Genomic DNA, 18,706 nt, shown 5'->3' with positions numbered 1-18,706 from the left:
GTTCTAGCTTGCTGTTGGCTGGCTAGCTACCTAAGGTATGCACATTAACAAGTCACACTGAGACGATTGAAAGGGACTGGCTTATGAGAGTGACATTTTTTGTTGATAATCAGTCATGTAAATCAGTTTTGCTTGTACAAAATTACGTAATGGACATCTTATCCAAGAAGGAATGACATCGATATTTTCTATAGCCCTCAAAACACTTTTAAATGGGTGTTTATGAGAATGTAAACACACTTTTTTAATAATTCATTTTAAATGAATGTACCTTTGCAGGGAATTTCAAGGACAATGGTGCAAATGGAAGTGAGGAGACTTCTCTTTGACACCAACAGACTAGTTCTTTGATGAGCTAATCTGATAAACCTAATAACTGTTGTCTTCAGGTTCCTTCCCTTAAGACAACTAAACTCACCTAAATGTAGTGGCCTTGTGCACATACAGTACCTTGTAAACAAACACTTTTTTGGAGGACTTGCATTCATACTTTCCCTTCCCAAATTACCACAGTGATTCCGATTCCGATTCCACGATCTGATACCTTCTGAGGTCCACCAGAGATGGAACACAGATGGAACACAAGAAAGAATAATCTGTCTCTCTTCTCTGATTGAATTGGGGAGCTTTTTGGAGACTGAACTTACATTGTCAGAAAATGGTCTTTAGTGACATCGCTTCACACATTGCTAAATTCACATTCCAAAAGAATTCAGTGGAAATATATAGTATATATTTACATATATATATATATAGACGGCGAGAGGGAGAGAGAGAGAGAGGGGTACAAAATAAGAAACTCTGATTGGAGACATGCACATATTAAATGCATAAACAAACGTGCGACGCATGAATCCCTCCAGAAGCTGTGTCCACGTTACACAGGTTGCCTTGTATCTCTGTTTATTCAGCACGTCAGTCACCTGTATAATTACCACAGCTAAGAGGAACGATGTGCAGTCAGACTTGCTATTATTCTGTGCTAGCCTTCATGTCTCTGTTGTGTGCATGTGCGCAGGGGGTTGGGATATGTATAGTGTTTAAAGGTGCACTGTATAGAATTGTGGACAGAGTAGGTATTGCAACCATGCTGCTCATTGAAACTGTGCTGCCTGTTTCCAAATGTGCTCTTTCCATGAATAATTACTGAATAATAAACCAATATTTACCAGCATGACCACTAGTACACTATGTTTTGCAGTTAAAAATTTCAAATTTTGGAAACTCAAAATTGCGGATCCACCTTTTCGTGTGTGGAAACTGCAATTTTCCCAGTCATAATGAATACTTAGAATTTGATGGTGGTAAGATGGTGACATGGTGATGAAATTATTCATGAAAAAGGTAACATTTGTGAATCAGCAGCATGAATTCTGGAAATAAACTACTAAAAATATTACACAGTGCACCTTCAAGTGCTGACGTCTACTATTTGCCAAATGTTGTGCAAGCATATGTTTGTGCACATATGTGTGACACTTGCAGTATGTCTTGGGGTAGTGATTTCTTTTATGTGAGATGTGTGTGATGTATTTGTACTTGAGTCTATTTGTGTGTGTGTGTGTATGTGTGTGTGTCCGTCTGTGTGTCTATTTGCTTTGAGTAACTAAGCCAAGGAGTAAGTGTTTGTTTTTGTTACTGGGAAGATTATCAGACAGTAAATTATCAGGCTGTTTTGTATTCCCTTGTGGCTGTGTATACATGTGCTGAGTTAGCATGGGACACAATCATTGGCAGGTATGTGTGCATGTGCGCGAGTGTGCGCGTGTGTGTGTGTGCTGTACCTGGTTACTAGTGTGGAACACAATCAAAACAACAGTGGCAAATGTGTGGCTGTATGTAGTTTCATATGTGTATGCTGTGCTGAGTTACTTTGGGACACATCAGGGAAACAGTAGAGTGTGTGTGCTCACGTGTGTGTGTGTCTGCGCGTCCATTTAGCGTTACTGTGAGGCAACCTGAGGACCCTGGCAGACAGAGTACTGGCTCCTCCATTCGGATGAAAGTGAGTGGTCGGACTTAACCAAGTATCGTTCCCTCCAAGCAGTCAGCAAGGCTTCAGTTTTGGCTAAATCCCTTAGAAGAAGATGAAGACGAAGGTGCTCCACCCAATTCAGATAAGCAGGAAGGCTGTGGAATTGCTGCTCTCCCTCTCTGTTACCCTCTCTGTTGCACACTCTCTCCCTTTCTTGCGCTATTACACACTCTCTCCCTCCCTCTCTGACCGAGTCTCTCTCTCTCTCTCTCTCTCTCTCTCTCTCTCTCTCTCTCTCTCTCTCTCTCTCTCTCTCTCCCTGTTACAATGACAGCACAAATGGCCTAGCTGGCTGGCTGGTCACCCTGGTTAGAAGGACAGGGACAGGTATGCCATGGGGCCACTGGGGTATTTGCGGCTCCAGAGCTCGAGGCTGGTGCTCCGGCGCCCGTCGGCGCGCTCAGGGCGATGGTGGTGGTGCCGCTGCTTTTTGGGAGGGTCCCACGTGGAGTCCTCGGACGTGCGCGAGCTGGTGGGGCTGGCGGACGTGGGGCTGGCCGAGGTGACCGTCAGCTCGGGCACGGTGGGCTCTGGCGGGATGGTGATGCGGGGCGGGCGCATGAGCTCCAGGATGCTGAAGGCGGATGGCTCAGGCTGGCACAGCACCGACGGCGGCTCCGGTTGACACATGACCGATGCGTCTACCGTGTCCTGCCGCACGGGCCGGCCGCAGCCCGCCTGCGTTCCCACGGAAACCCGCTCCCCGCCCGGCCCACCCGCGGCCGCCCCCATACCGCTGCTGCCTCCACTCCTGCCCCCGCTGCTCGCACTGCCCTCGCCACTGCCGTCTCGGCACATGGTCCACATGTTGTAGCACTGCGTGAAGTTGAAGAAGTTGCTGTTGAAGGTCTTGAGTTCGCCGCACACATCTCTGCGCAGTTCGGCCAGCTCGTAGCGCATGGCGGAGATCTCCTCTTTCCACTGCATGTTGAAGGCTGCCAACACGCCCGCCGACTCCTTGAAGGCCTGAAGGGCCTGGGGCGCAGCAGAGGCAGCCTCGCTGGGCGAGGGGCGGGTTGGCATTGGTACCCGGTAGCTCTGCGGGGAGGTGGGCGGCACGGAGATGGCGGTAACCGTGGAGCTGGTGCTGTGCTGGCTGCGGGCAGCGTGCTCGCGCTCCAAATTCTCTAGCTCCTGATAGGCCGACGAGCTGGCAGCATCGTCGTCCTCGATGATGTCCTCGTTCAGCAGGGACGTGACGTCTAGGCCATCATAGCCCTCTGGGAACAGGAAAGTGTGAGCGTGGAAAAACAGGAGACAGGGAACAAGACAGGGAAGAAAGGAAGAGAGAGAACATGGGGGCAGAAAAGACTGCACTGACAACAGGTGTCGAATCAAGTACTTCAGACTTCACTTATGGATACAGACTCTACTCCCCACCCCCTCCTCAGTAGTGTGTGAGTTAAACAAAGCAAGAAGGCAGATAATGTGCACACATCAGTAACACAGGTGCTGGACCAAACAGAAGATAACTGAAAGGAGATAATAAAAGGCTGCAACACTGTCCTACAGGGCCCGTCCTAGGGGCGGCACTATTGTGAAATTCCGCCCCGACAATGTTGAGGATATTTGCAACATTATCTGCAAGGAAATATTCATGTCTGTGCAATTCACCTTTGGCTAAGGCCCGCCCTAAAGTGGTTTTTGACCAATCACAGCGCAGCAAAAGGACGACCTCGGACAAACCTCGGACAGTTTTGACAGCGCTCCATTGAACTCAATGCTGAAATCGCATGTTTTCAAGTAGTTAGCGAGATACTGTCGTATTATTATTAAAATATGATTGGAAATTGTGCCTGGGGTATTTGTGACAAATGTCCAAGTTTCCCCGCGATGTAACAGGTGGTAATCACTTTCCTCTTTACCTAAAACCGGACTAATATTACTAGCAGCTGAATAGTCTGCCTTGAAGGGTCTCGGCAGCCTCACACTCGACTAGAAAGCACACGGATCAAAAACATACTTTGTGTGCTCCGATCATGACACCATCTCATTCATGTCCTTTTTCAGTAAGGTTGTAAGCAAACCACGAACCTGTTTCAGAGTAGGATTTTGGATTTCTGACCTAATTAATGAAGAAACACCGCTAGCAAAGTTAACTATCGGTCACGGCAGGAGTGTTTTGACTAGCAGCTGATGGACGTGACTTTGTTAAGCTACTGAAGATATAAACGCCAAACGTTAATGTTACACATTGCTGTGGTAGCTTTGAAGATGACTACAGCCATTAAGTTGTGTGATTTCGTTTTCGTCTAGCAAGTTTGAGTCAGGGCTCAAAAGATATGCGAGCTCAGCTTACCATGGTGCTGGTTACAAATATCGATACCCATAGAAGAGCCCATAACAGCTGTGATGCATCGCATGACCGTTCAGAAATGAAATACTTATATTCACAATACTATGAATGCGTTTTTTATTTATTATGAGTGAATAACTGCTGCAATTTGCAGTCACTGCATAAATCACGTTGATATCTCAGCATTGAAAGTTTATCTGTCCGACCTAGCAACTGTAGGCCTAACTAAAGAGGGCGGGGCTTAGCCAAAGGCGAATTACCACACTATTGTAATAATTAGCGTTTAGCTATTAGCGTTTTTTACCAGTAGTGTTTTTACACCGATTTTGCAAGTGGCGAGGTCGCATGGGGGCGGGTGCCAAAAGAAGTGTAGCCCATGGCGCCAATCATTCTAGGATTCATTGTTCTATGCTCCTTAAAGTTTTAATGGCACGTTTTGGACACTCAGCCCAAAATGCACCCAAAGGTTCTTTAAAGAAACCCTTCGATTGCCACTGTGCAAGAACCCCTAAAGGTTCTCTGAGGAAATTCTAGGTTCTTCAGATAACTTTTCCCCACAATCTACTGGTAACTGAAGGTTCTTTTAGGAATCTTTTTTTTCTGCCGGTCAGAGGTGGCCAAAGTAAATGTAGGGGTAAATTTATGGTGTAAGTACAACACTGTTCAAGAAGATGCTTTTGCACACCTCTGTAGTTGGGTAGGTGCGTAGGATATTATCCCAGTGGGGTTGTCATTCAAGTGTAAAGAAATCCCGCACACTGTCCATTCCACCAACAAACTTTAATACAACGTTTTGGTCATCCAACCTTCTTTCTTTCTGTACCTGAAGAAGGTCGGATGACCAGAACGTTGTATAAAAGTCTGTTGATGGAATGGACAGTGTGCAAGATTTCTTTACACTTGTGAGTACAACACTACCTCGTCAGGATATTGCATAGCAGTCACACCATTATTCCATTGTACCTAATGAGATGGCTAGCCGTTATTGTTACAGAAAAAAAAAGAAAAAAATCCCCCCCCCCAAATTTGATCTAACCAGCGCAGAATCAGGTACATCGATCTATAGTAACTTTAGATCAGTTATTCAGCGAAGTTACTTGTGTTGGAAGGAGACACTATGGCTTTGTTTTTTGCTTCTACTTTTACTTTGTCCACCTCTGAGACCTGTGCAACAAGTTTAGGTACAGAACAGATCTTCCATTTCTCCGTGTGAACTAGAATGCTAATTTGTCAGTGTACAGTAGCGTTTTGGAGAGCGCGCACATCCAGATTAAACAGGTGCCGGACTTAAACACGATTAAACATGAAAAGAAGGAAGGTCTGCACACTGTTGCTGCTCCCGGTTTGTTAACACAACGTTTCGACCATGCAGTCTGGTCTTCGTCAGGTGTATGTGACACATGTCATACACCTGACGAAGACCAGACTGCATGGTCAAAACGTTGTGCTAATAAACCGGGAATCAGCAATAATTTGTCAGTGTACACTTGGCTTTTTGGCTCTCTTCAAATTCCTGGTACCGGTATTTGATCATTCAACAAAAAATGAGAAAAGGAATGTCACATGTGAATTTTTTCCCTACTTAATCACTCATCTTTTTTGTTTCCCTGGCTGTTTGTTGCTTGGGATGGGATGTGAATCATTTGTAGCCATACGTTTGTTTAACTCACACACTTCAGGCTTCTTTAAGGTGTTCTTTTTTCCACACTGCCTTCTCACATGACAACATCAACACCCCGATGTCTTTTCATCTGTCCGCTGAGTGAGACTTTCTCTCATGCACATCCCCAATCCTCCTGGGCCATTGGTGGTCTAAGTCAATCTCTGCTTTATCATGACCAGTGCAAGGTGGCAAGTGCCAATGATGCGGTACAGACATGCACTCTCCACTGCATTTCTTAAAATTGGGTCTGGTGCAACCAGTGTCTAGTGGCTGTAGGCGCGAGAGATGAAAAGGCAAAGGTGAAATCACAAGCCGTCGGCTCCTGTTGTAGATATGAACCCTATTGAACATCTTCAAGATCCGCAGGTCCGCAATCACGGGGCACACAGACCTACTGTACTTGTAGAGTTACAGGCTGGAGGGCTTTTTTGGGGGGACTGTGTTTTGGGAGGTTAAAGGAGATACCAGGGAAAGGGCTGCAATCCCACTGTCCTACCTGCTGATTTGGTCTTTAGGTCAGCTCCGCATGGCACAAGGCAGAGTGGTCAAAGGAAAGAAATAACTGAGTAAGTAAAAACTGAGAGTAAGGCTTGGACTGCATCTGGCCAGACCAACAGGCCAAGGTAAGAAGAGAAGTGATACTGTAATGCATGACGCTAACTAATGTTCATTACAAATTCACCTTAACAAGCTCAATAGACTCAATAAATTGATCACGTTTTAAAACATGGGGGATATCAATTGTATTCTAGAATACATCATATAATTTAGACACTACGTTAGGCTATCAACATTGCCAAGAAAATTAGCTGTAAGGTGAATGTCGTTGCATACTGCTAACAGGTAACTGCTAACTGCTAATATTATGAGGACCCCAAAGTGATGGAGACTCATTGACAGTGCTAACACATTAACCATATTCTTGCAGATCCTCTAAAAAATAAACTCGTGCAGATATGGTAATGACCAAGTCTGAATCTGTTACTCAAGACTCTCGGTAATGTCAAAGCAATGTTGTTGTTTTGGAGTTGAGTTTTTTGCGCAAAGGTTGGATCGCCAGAAATCCCATGTGCACTGCAAGACTACAGTCCCTCATTGTATGATCGCAACATAAATTTACTGACATAAATACTACAATTCAACAAATTCATCAATGTTTTGTCCTGAGTTGTTTTCCTTTTATAGAAGGATTGCATGTATTTGAATTTTTCATGGTCGAGTTTATGCTCAAAGATCTCAGAAGGATTGGGTCTATACATGGGTATCTCTCTCTCTTTGTTGAGGCTGTATGAGAAGGCAGTGGAGAAAAAAAACACACATATACATAGATATATGTATGCGTGTTGACATTAAAGTACCTGAGACAGACACCTGAAAAAAAACCCCGCTGTTCTCTCCCCCTGGTTTCCCTGATGGATTTGAAGATGGCCTCACGTCCCCCGTCTCTACTGGAGGACCAGCTAGCCTCCGCCTCTTGGTCTGTATGAAAATTGCACTCAAAGAGTATATTCTCAGACTTGCATCTGGGTGCTCATGGACGACTTTGTGAAATGCTCATGGAAAAATATTAGGGACTCTACTGTTGTAGCTTAAACAGTGTACGGTATTATCAAGAGTAAGGGCAGTCAAATATCCTCTCTTCGCTCAAGTTTTTGGTTTGTCAGCTTTTGTCAGCATCAACTTTGAGGTCAAGACTCATGAGCCCCTTCATCTTCTTTTGACATTCTGAGGACTATGCCTCCTGCAAGGAGCTTCAGGTCAAGCACTTTACCAGATGAAACGCACTGAAGTGACACGACCAGTCCACCAACATCTACAGCGGGTAAAGGATGTAGTGTGAGGGACCAGTCTACCAGGTGACAGAGCTCAAAAGGTGGGACTGTGGGATTGAAGCACTCTCCCTGACCCTCGTGTAGGTTTTGGGTCCACAACAGGTTACTGAAGAATGTCACTCGTCAAATAGAACCAGACACGGAAATGTGACACTAATGGCATGACAAGAAAACTCACTTCACATTTACAACCGAAGATTTTCAACTCTAAGCACTTTAGCTGGGGTCCAATTGGACAGGTTACGCCAAATAACCATGAGAGTTCCAAATATCCATAGTTTTAGTCAGTATTTACGAGTATTTCAATAGGGTTCATAGCTTTTAGTCTGCATGAGAACATCAAAGCATGGATGATATAAGATTAGCTTACATGGTGGTATTGGCACACATCACACAGAAGAATTGTTCACTGGGAATTATTGGCATTATTTTGCTCAGACTCGCATAACCAATTAAAAGGTAATGAAAAGAATAAACACCTGGTTTCTCATTTTTTAAGGCTGATTTTATTTTGACATGAGTTGTTTGGTAAGACACTAATTAAATGTACATTCACCTGATTTTAATCTCAAATAGTTATAACTTATACAGGAAATCTCATGTATTTATTATTTATGCATATAGGCAAAACAGTTATTTTAAAATACGGTACTTAAATACTTTATCTTGACTCATCTCACTTTGTTTTTCTTCAACAAATTAGATATTTTAAATATTAGACAGCGTTTCACACGACTGCTCACAAATGATCAGATACTGAAGTCTCTCAAAGTTTTCAATGGTGCACCGTTGTTGTGTATTTTCTGAATGAAAACTCAGTGGATACAAAGGGGTTTAGTGGAACCCTAGTTGTGGCCAAACATAAAAGAGTCATCAATTAGAAGGCCTTCCTAATAATTCAATCATTATCACATAACAAAATAACTATTTGAAAGTGTATTGAAACTTGTGAGGTTCTCCAATATGCACTTAATAGTTCAATTATGCTAGTCATTTGTTTTCCTTTATTTAAGACATGTAAAGACATTACATTTAAGACATTAAATGTTTTTTGCTTTACCTGACATGATTCGATGGTGTAACTAAAAATGTGAGGCTATGTACAAAAAATGTCAGTGTTCTACTTTAAGCTAATTTCAACAAATAAAGTGCAGTCTGAAAAGCATTATTGTAGTCATGCAGCGTGCCCTGAAAGCGCACACAGTGAGTTGTGGTGTCACTGACTGAATCACTAATGGCACTAACATTCATGCCCATTACTACCTGCTGTTTACATAAACTGAACTTTTGCATGCTATGCTGGGGCGAGTTTCTCAAAACCAAAGTTGCTTACTACATTAGCTACTTTGCTGTTTTCAATGCATTTTCCCATTGGCAACTACCGAAGTTGCTAACAGGCTAACAACTTCTCTTTTGAGAAATTCACCCCTGTGCTGTAGGAATAAATTCTGTTCAGTTCTACCGAAACGGAAAATCTTGCTGTGTCTCTGTAACAACAACCAAGCTGACAATATTGTTCAAGTATAGTATAGCATTTGTAACTATACTGTTGTGTTTTTACCTGGCAGATAATGCTACGTAGCTTTGTTACCTTTGTCTGATTGCTAGTTTAGTGTTTGTGCTAATTATCTGAGGTACGGTGATCAGTTAGTGGCACTATAATTATTTTTAAACGGCTCAATCTCATGGTGTTAGCTTGTTGTTAGGTTGTTTGGTTTGTGTTTTTATTCCCCCCTATGCCTCCCAGCACATAAAACCAAGCAGGGCACAGTAAAGAATGATGGTTATGGATCACGCACAAAGACACGCAAGCAAGTGCCACGCCGTATTCTGTTGCCAAGACCTACCTGTTACCTTTGCTCTCATGCCCCTTCATTTACCTTTATACCCCCACCCCATACATACATATCCCTGTCTACCCCCAACCACCCACTCCCCATCATCACATCACACAAACAGAGCCCTGAGTTATAGACACACAGAGATCCCCAGATTAGACACACACAGGGTAAGACACAAACACATGAAAACACGGACGGACAGGAGCCGACAAAGATATCCATAGATAGGAGGCAGGCATCCGGAAACAGGCAACGAGTCTCCCCCTGCTGATGCAAAAGTGTGTGTGTGTGTGTGTCTGTGGGCGCTTGAGTGTGTGTGTGTGTGTGTGTGTGTGTGTGTGTGTGGTAAAGATGGCAGAGATACAATAATTCAATACTTAGAGAGTCAAATTTAACACTTACTATATTGTTGGCTCTGCTCTCTAAGTGTTGAATTGGCACTGCAGAATTTACTCTTTATTGTGCGTTTACAGTATGTGTTTATGTGTGTGTCTTGTGGGGGTGCAGCACAGCACAGGTGTGAGCAGGTATCACTTAAAATCTTCTCACGGCTTGTTGCCTGGCTGGCCGATTGTCTGATTCTCTTGGGGGAGGGAAGGGGTTGGGAATGAGAAGGGGTGAGATTGGGGAGATCTCTGGTGCTTTGGTGGCGAGAAGGGGCGTGGGCGTGGAAAGCCCCAGCGTGTTGTTACCTGTTGTGGATCTGAGCGTTGACGTGACAGTGGAGGATGTCACAGAGGCCAAGCAGTCGTCCTCTTGGGAGTACCCGGCCTGTATGGCACGCAGGTAACTGTGGCTCCGCGTACGGAAGGAGCCAGTCAGGTCCAGCGCACCCATGGCCTGGCTCTCTAGCTCGCTAAAAACGGACTCGCAAACTGACTCAAACTGGCCATTGATCTCAGTCTCACTCACCTGAGAGACAAAAACAGGAATAGCAGTCCTTAGTTTTTCCTCGTCCATTCTCTCTCTCATTCTGATTCTTCCCCTTTATGCGATGAATATGGAGGGAGGAGATGTTAGCACGCGGACGACAACAAGACCAACAGCCACAAACGTCTCACCTTGTCAGAGTGAAAAACCTGCAAACTGTTACTTGCGAGTTAGAATCAAGACACATCAATAGGTTTCAGCACGCAGGAACATGGGACAGTGAGAAGAGAATGAGCACATACAGTTTCAGTGAAGTACAGACCAGGTAGAACACAGCAATGGAATGTTTGGTTCTCCCTATATACTAGCTGTTTCTATGACAACATGTTAAGTGGCATTCCACCATTTCTGGAAATAAGATTATCTTACACCTTCTCTTCAATGATTGAGTTTTACTTTTGTCCTGTTCTTCTACGTCCTCTGAGTCTGGTGATATTACTTCTCTTTCCAAGCTAGCAGTTGTCATTGAGTCGTATGAGACCAGCTAGCTTCTATAATTATATACAGTATTCTACCTTGCATTGCTAGACGCAGAAAATGACGGGAAGAACAGGAGAAAGGTAAAACTCATTCATTTAACTCAAGGGGAGGTGTGAACTGAGCTTACTTATAGAAATGGTGAGACAGACTGACTAACAGCGGTTTTACAAGGACGCGATTTGCTCCCGCCTCGAAACGCTAGCCCCGCTTTGAGAGGGTGTGTTCGGAACATCAGTTGGAGAGACATTACAGTAAATTGATGACGCCAACCAATTCTTCATGCTAACACTTATTTTGCTAGCAGTATTAAAGTATAAAATAGACCAACGTAACATTTTAAAGTACATTCATGTTTAATAGCTTATGTTACTACTTGCAATCTTCCAACGTCATGTCTGAAGCGATGTCATTGGTTACCACTTCACGACCACGTGCCTTCAACCAAGCTAAAAATGTCCGCCCCGCTTACCAACCGTGCGCCCTCGCTTCTCTACGCCACCACCTACCCCCTCACTACCGATTCCCAGTGGGAAATAATGGAACGCCCCTTGCTTGCATCCTTGTAAAATCGCTGTAAGAGTAATTTTCAGGACCTAAACCACACCTTACCTCTTATACAGTAGAGCTTAATGATACATAGCACTGTAAATCAGAGTTACGGTAAAACCTTAACTGTGAAAATGGACCCTGTGGCAAAGCCAAGTCCTTTCATATAAAAACAACCTTTGTATGTGCATTCACATACAGTACATAGATCCTTTGCAAAACAAACTCAAACATTTAATTAGAAGCGAACAAATCTCTTTGTCTCCTGAGTTATGTACATTCATTTAATAATTGCTGAAGTTCATTCCACTCAAGCTAGACGTTAGCCCTGCTTTCCCATTAATGTTTTGTTACATAATGTATAGCTGACATTTTTATCCAATGCAACGTAGACTTTTAAGTATAGGGTATTGGTTGCAGCAGTGTGTGTCTTGGGCATGTAAGCTGTGGATGATATGGGATCTATACACTGGCATCCTTCAGCTTTTTAGGGGCTGATTTCAAATCTCTAACCACCAAGGCCCGGCTGCCTAAATGCATTACAGCTTACCAGTAACACTAATTCAGATTCACGTGCCATATAATGAATTACTCTTATTTACACGATGGCACTTAAAATGATTATAATAATAATTTAATCGTAAGTAGTTTATGAAGTGGAACTCTTGCACTAAGCTATTGTGAAAGAGTCTCTCAGCTCTAGTTTTGTGTTGGAGCTACTCTGTGCTCGTAAAAGGGAATAAGCCTACTGTGGAACTCTGAAACCCACTCTTCACTGCTTAACTGTGGTAATCCCATTGTAGGCCTGTCAACTAATGAGCAGCCTGTCCTGCTGTGAATTGTAAAAGTTTATATTCGTGACGTGCCATATTCGTTCCTGCCATTCACACAGGAGTGTGTGTGTGTGTGCGTGTGACAGAGAGACAGACTGAAAAAATGTTGCTGTTGGCAAAACAGTAGGAGGGAGTTTGTACAGTATGTGTTCAGAATGTGTCACAACTGTGCTCAATATGTGGATGTGAATGTGAGTACAGTATGAGTATCCTTGTGGGAAAAAGGGCATACACACAAAAGGTATATTGTTTACTTCTAAACCTGACTGGTACATTATGGACAGGCATAGTGTGAGGGTACCGTAAGAGTTTATGTTTGTGTGTGTGTGTGTGTGTGTGTGTGTGCACGTGTAGCCATGCCTGTGAATGTGTGTATGTGTGTGTGTATGTGTGTGTGTGTGTGTGTGTGTGTGTGTGTGTGTGTGTGTGTGTGTGTGTGTGTGTGTGAGTGTGGTGTATTTGTGCATGTCTGCATTGTGTGTTATTGTGCATGTGTGGTCACATGGGAGAATACAGTGTGTGTGTGTGTGTGTGTGTGTGTGTGTGTGTGTGTGTGTGTGTGTGTGTGTGTGTGTGTGTGTGTGTGTGTATCAGTGTGTGTGTGCGTGCGTGCCTGTGTGTGTGCGTGTGTGTGTATCTGTACTGTACTCACCTGGCTGACGCAGCTTGCCTGGCTGAGTGTGCTCACTGCGCGCATGTAGCTCTGGTTTCGGGAGCGATAAGGGGGTGGATGGTAGGTGGTGGTGGGGTCCAGATTGGCACTGGGAAGGGGGCGCATGTCACGAGAGCTCTGCAGGTGGTAGCCTGGGCTGAGGAGGTCACGGTAGTGTGTACAATACAGTGTGTGTGTGTGTGTGTGTGTGTGTGCGTGTGTGTGTGTGTGTTTGTGGATTCAGGGGTTGTGGAATAAATACAGAAGGAAGAGAGAGCGTAAATACCAGGGTAGGAATGAGATCAATTTAAGAAAAGAACATTACATCACTATAGCACAAACTAATTACAGTGCATATTTTTAAATCACATTTGCCAGGAACAGTATAGGGTACACATGCCTACCTGTGGGTGTCTATGTGTGGTCTCTGTGTGACAGGCTTGAGTACGAGGGCATCGGGCCGTACGGCGGCCCTGTGTTGCGTGGGTGGCGAGCTCTTGGGGCTGGTGTCGGGCGACTCGACCGCACCCTCCTCGTCCCCCATGGCCTTCACGTAGCTGCTGCTCCGCATGCGCCGGCACGGGATCTCCTCGTCACGGTAACCCCGCCAATCCCCGCAGTCCCCCGGGACCTGCACCGCAGAAGCACATGAACCAACTTATTAACTTTTTTAAAGATATTTTTTGGTATTTTAGACTAGCCTATATTAGTGACAGATGAGTTTGAGAGAGAGATAGGAAATGTTTTGGAGAGAGAGAGACAGGGAAGGGGTGGCAAAGGACCTGGACCAGAATTGAACCCAGGTCGGCCACGTAGCAGATGAGTGCCCTACTGTTAAAGCCACGGTAGGGTCCTGTTTTTTTTTTTTTTTTTAGTTTGAATTGATTTTTATTTCATATGCCTTCAAGGACTGTGCAGCTAAAGTTGTTCTCTACTGCTTATTGTATGCTTTATAGCATTTGTTTTTATTGATAACTTTTAACGTTGTATGTGCATTGACCTTGAGTGTTTAGAAAAGCGCTTCCAAATAAAATGTGTTATTAATTAATAATGATTTAAGATGATACATGTGTTTTCAGAGTGGAGTGTAGCTGGGCAACGGGTGACCCAAGGCCCTGCTGAGTTGCCTGGTTACCACCAGACCTAATAACAAGTGAGATCGGAATGATTGTGTAGAACTAAAGGCAGTATGGGAGTTCCCAGGCTACCTGCTGAGCATGGAATCCTCTACTCTTGGTCACCGTGGCAACCCTGCCACTCTTCCTCCAGAATCTATCTGCACTGCATACATACATGAGCCACTCAACCAACTAATCAAAAAGATAGTTGAGTAGGACCAACAGTCAGCCCAAGCACCTGCTGAGCATTGGATCCCCAACTCTTGATCACCATGGTAACCCTGTCACTCATCCCAGGGAACCTACACCGTGCTCAACCCAACAACAGACACACAAGTCCACCAAACAGCCATCCAAACAGACAGACATCAAACAATCACCCAAACAGACACACACAAGTTCTCCAATCAACCATCCAAACCGACACACATTAGTCAATCCAACAACCATCTAGACATACATTGTTCAAGCAACCTCCCAAAAGACACACATGAGCCTCCTACAGATACCCTATTCACTACCCTATTCGCTATTCTTTGAACAGAGACTGTGCTTCTATATTAGCACTTTGTCTAACTTGACATTAACAAATATTTTATCTTTAAAAAAGCTACACTGTAGTTGCAATTTTAACAACTACAGTATATTTTCATGTTTTCTTGGGGGAGAAACCCCCAACCCTTCAAAAATCATAATCCCTCCCTGACCATTTCACAACTCGACCACGTGTAATCAGAGGAGTAATGTAGGTCTACAGTAGCTGACCAATACAAGCCAATTAACTGCTGGAACCTGCACCGCAGCCACCAATCAACCAATAGCAGTGATGCACAATCTGTATTCGCTAGGAACTTATAACCCACTGCCACACATTCCAAATGAACTGAAACTCAAACAGGAAGAATCAGACAGGTAAAACCAGGTTCAACTTGTCATATTCAACCCATACAAGTCATTGAAATGCATGCTTAAGTGATGAGATAATTAAGAGGTATTTTCTAACAAATCATTAAGAGGGGGTTAACTAGGACATGTAATGCTAAGCAGGAAGTGTGTATTCACCCTACACAAATCTGCGTTTGAGTGATGAGACACAACTGAACACTATGTACTAACGAATAAGAAAGGCTTTACTGAGACATGTGTAACGCCGCATTATGTAATAACGGTGCAATATGTAATAATGTAATAAATTATTACATAATGCGGTGCCAATTGCCGCATTGTGTAATAATTTACGCATATCGTAATACATTTCTTGAACGCATTTCGTAATAACTTTTTTCTCATCTTGTAATAAATTATTACAAAATGCGAAATTTATTACGGAATGCGGCCGCAACTTTTTTTTTTGATGGAAATGTAATAACATGGTGCATTATGTAATAAACTATATGGATATGTATTTTCTGCACTTGGATTCACTAGGCACAACACACACACATAGTCTTAGTGACATGGTAGTCACTGCACTCTGTCTCTCTCATTCTTCTCAGTTCTCAAACTGCTCGAGAGTCGCGAATGATGCGGTTAAAACCGTTAAGAAATCATTTCACAACGTGTTGCGTGCAACGAGGCCAGCGAATGTCTCGCACTTTCTGCTACATTACACCAATTTACAGCGACATTAAATATGTGGCGCGAGAGAGAGAGAGAGAGAGAGAGAGAGAGAGAGAGAGAGAGAGAGAGAGAGAGAGAGAGAGAGAGTGTGTGTGTGTGTGTGTGTGTGTGTGTGTGTGTGTGTGTGCGCGCACGGAGACAAACCTGGCCCATATTGATCTTAAGCCCCATCTTGGCTCTTTGGAAATATTCTTACCATTACAAAGGCTATTTTAATATTTTCCCCCAAACAACATGAATCAAACCCCAGGAAAAGACCAACCATTATAAGTGACTCGTGGGGAGCTGTCCATGCTGGTGGTGCTTAATTTTTCCCGATATTTGCCCGTGGAGTAGTGAGTCTTTCATGTCTGCCTACATGACCTTGCGCGCCAGGGTCTGACCATGGTGCTTTTTGCTTTTTAGCACCCGAGAAAAATGCCACTCTTGTTAAAAATTACATAGCCTAGGTATGCTTACGTCCTATTCAATTCAATTTCAGTCCACTGTTCAGTAGGCCTATTAGGCTGCAATCAAATTCAATAGCCTATGCTCATCCACATGCACGCGAAAAACAATAACCCAAGCGGCGGGACTAATTCGATTATATTCCTTCCAAAAATGTCCGAACGTCACAAAAATCAGTTATTTGCATTGTCCGTAATTATACCAAACAAAAAGGTATCAATAGAAGAAATCAAGTCTTCAGTTTCGATAATCCACGTTACAAATCCTCAACAACAGCAAGCCATTCCTTCTCTGCTATGAGGCAGGCAACGGAACAAGTGCAGACAGTAGGCTATATGACCACGTTGATGCTGCACGGCTTGAAAGGATTCTGTCTAAATTAAATATCTTGGATAGCCTATATAGACCTAGGCCTTACTAGATGTGTTGCAATACAGATTCATTTTCTATAGCCAGAAGTGTTCCGTTGGACTGACGAAACCGAACACGATCAAGTTTGCAACTTCTTTCCCTCATGCGCTGTCCGTCAGCACCACCTGTCATTGGACATCCGATTAGCTTTCATTACGTGCTGAGGGAAAAACTCTCGCCATTAGGCCTATGTGCTGTTGCACTGTTGTGAGGGATATCACCAAATAATTTAGATAAAAGTCAGAACATTATTTTGACAATGAAAGGCACACAGGTGGCTGGAAGCTCAAGCAGTCTTCAGTCTGTTCATTTAAGTTTGTTGGGTGCTCTTGGATATCGGGTATCAGTTCATGTAGAGAGAAGAGTTCATCTAGGCACTCCAAAATAAGGTGTCCAAACGGGAAGTTACATTAAAAAGCCTTAAATGGTACTGGGCTGGGGTTACATTAAAAAGCCGACATGTTTCGACCTCACCAGGTCTTCATCAGGGCTACGTTCACCATTGAAAAGAAAGGCCTCCCTTAAATAGTGACATCACCACATGTGACCCATTACGCACTACACACATTTGCGCACACCAGAGACAGGGCCGGTTCTGGCTTATTTGGTGCCCTAGGCGAGTTTGAGTTCTGGCGCCGGTGGAAGTACAGTGGTACGCCGGTACAGTGAAGCGCGCTCCCTACAACGCAACACGTTATTGACCAAAAAGAAACATCATCGCCACCAGCAGTCCCGTCCTTTTTTGTTACGACATATCCATCATTTGCATGTGACGTCAAACGTTCTAGTGGACGGCCACTGGACGGCAAGAGGACGGCAGAGTGCAGCATTAATGAATGGATTCCTATGGGACTCGCAACGTTTAGTAACTCATAACGTAACTTAGATCACCGATAAACTAAACACCGTAAACACACATTGTGCTGTTTGTTACAAAAACAGATAGGGTTACAAACCGGGCGTGACTTTTCACTGGATCTCAAAATAAAACGAGGAAGCTGAGGTGAATCGCGGCAACCAACTGGAAAACCATCAAGCTACTCGAGTAGCCTGGATGTGCACCACGGTAAGTTTCTCATTTGCCATCCTTTATATCACCATTTGTCTCTTAATTCGTGAACGCTAGTTAATTTAAGTCTAATGTGCAATTTCAATGGCTTTTTTCTGTGAGGTCAATGTAAGATGCTTTCCATGATTAACGTTAATTAATTAGCAGCATCATTACGCTATGATGGACGTATGCTAAAATATTGCAGGCTGTAACGTAAACACGGAATTCATAAAGCTCTTGGTGAAATAGCACGGCTATGACGTTCATACTGTTAAGGTTCAAATGTAAAAATAAGCCATGTGTACATCTCTAGCGGTGATTTCCCAAGTAGCTTAGGCCTACTCTCCAGCATGATGCTGTCATGAAATGCCAGTCCATTATCCTTATCCTGTCTTGGTGTTGTCCTGATCAATAATAGGCCTATAAAGTGCACCACTTTGTTGTGTTGTCATCCAAATTGTCTGCCCTCTGAAATCACACACATCAGAGGCTTAATGGTTTGGGAAGTGGTATTAAGATTGGAGGGTTGCAGGTTCAAATATCATCCTACACCTCTCCCTTCACCTCCCATCCAGGCTGTGCCCTTGAGCAAGGCACCTAGCCCCATGCTGCAGGGTCAGTTAGCAATTCACTGTGAGTAAGGAAGTTGCTTTGGATAAGTGTCAGCTAAGTGTTATCTTTCTGTTTCTCCAGATGAGAAGAGCGATGATCTGATGTCATGACAGATTGGATGTATGGAAGAGCCAGAGGTCCAGCACACCAAGCCAAGTTTAGCCGATTTCAACCTCTTAATCACACCAACTCAATGTAGTAGTTTATTTTTAGACACAAAGTACAAATACATTTCAAGGTTATGTAGGTGATGGGAGGGGATATCTGCTCTGGGGTGGACATGTACAATAGACGTGCAAGTACTTATTTATATTAATAAATGGTTATCTGAACTAGGCC

General features: G+C 43.8%; 1 protein-coding gene across 1 annotated transcript in view; it reads right to left on the bottom strand.

The window, feature by feature from the left end:
* Nucleotides 1–18,706, bottom strand: part of LOC134468200 (disks large-associated protein 2-like) — a 104,361-nt gene that overhangs the window by 30,234 nt on the left and 55,421 nt on the right. Inside the window, exons 7-9 of the mRNA XM_063222139.1 lie at nucleotides 13,513–13,739; nucleotides 13,109–13,265; nucleotides 10,360–10,579 (exon numbers count right to left, since the gene is read on the bottom strand). Coding sequence (XP_063078209.1) covers nucleotides 10,360–10,579; nucleotides 13,109–13,265; nucleotides 13,513–13,739 — 604 coding nt within the window. The remainder of the gene's footprint in view (nucleotides 1–10,359; nucleotides 10,580–13,108; nucleotides 13,266–13,512; nucleotides 13,740–18,706) is intronic.

The sequence above is a fragment of the Engraulis encrasicolus genome, chromosome 18 (assembly GCF_034702125.1).
Source record: "Engraulis encrasicolus isolate BLACKSEA-1 chromosome 18, IST_EnEncr_1.0, whole genome shotgun sequence".
NCBI classification, from domain to species: Eukaryota; Metazoa; Chordata; class Actinopteri; order Clupeiformes; family Engraulidae; genus Engraulis; species Engraulis encrasicolus.
The sequence above is the reverse complement of the archived record's forward strand: the minus strand, read 5'-3'. Positions and strand labels throughout refer to the sequence as shown.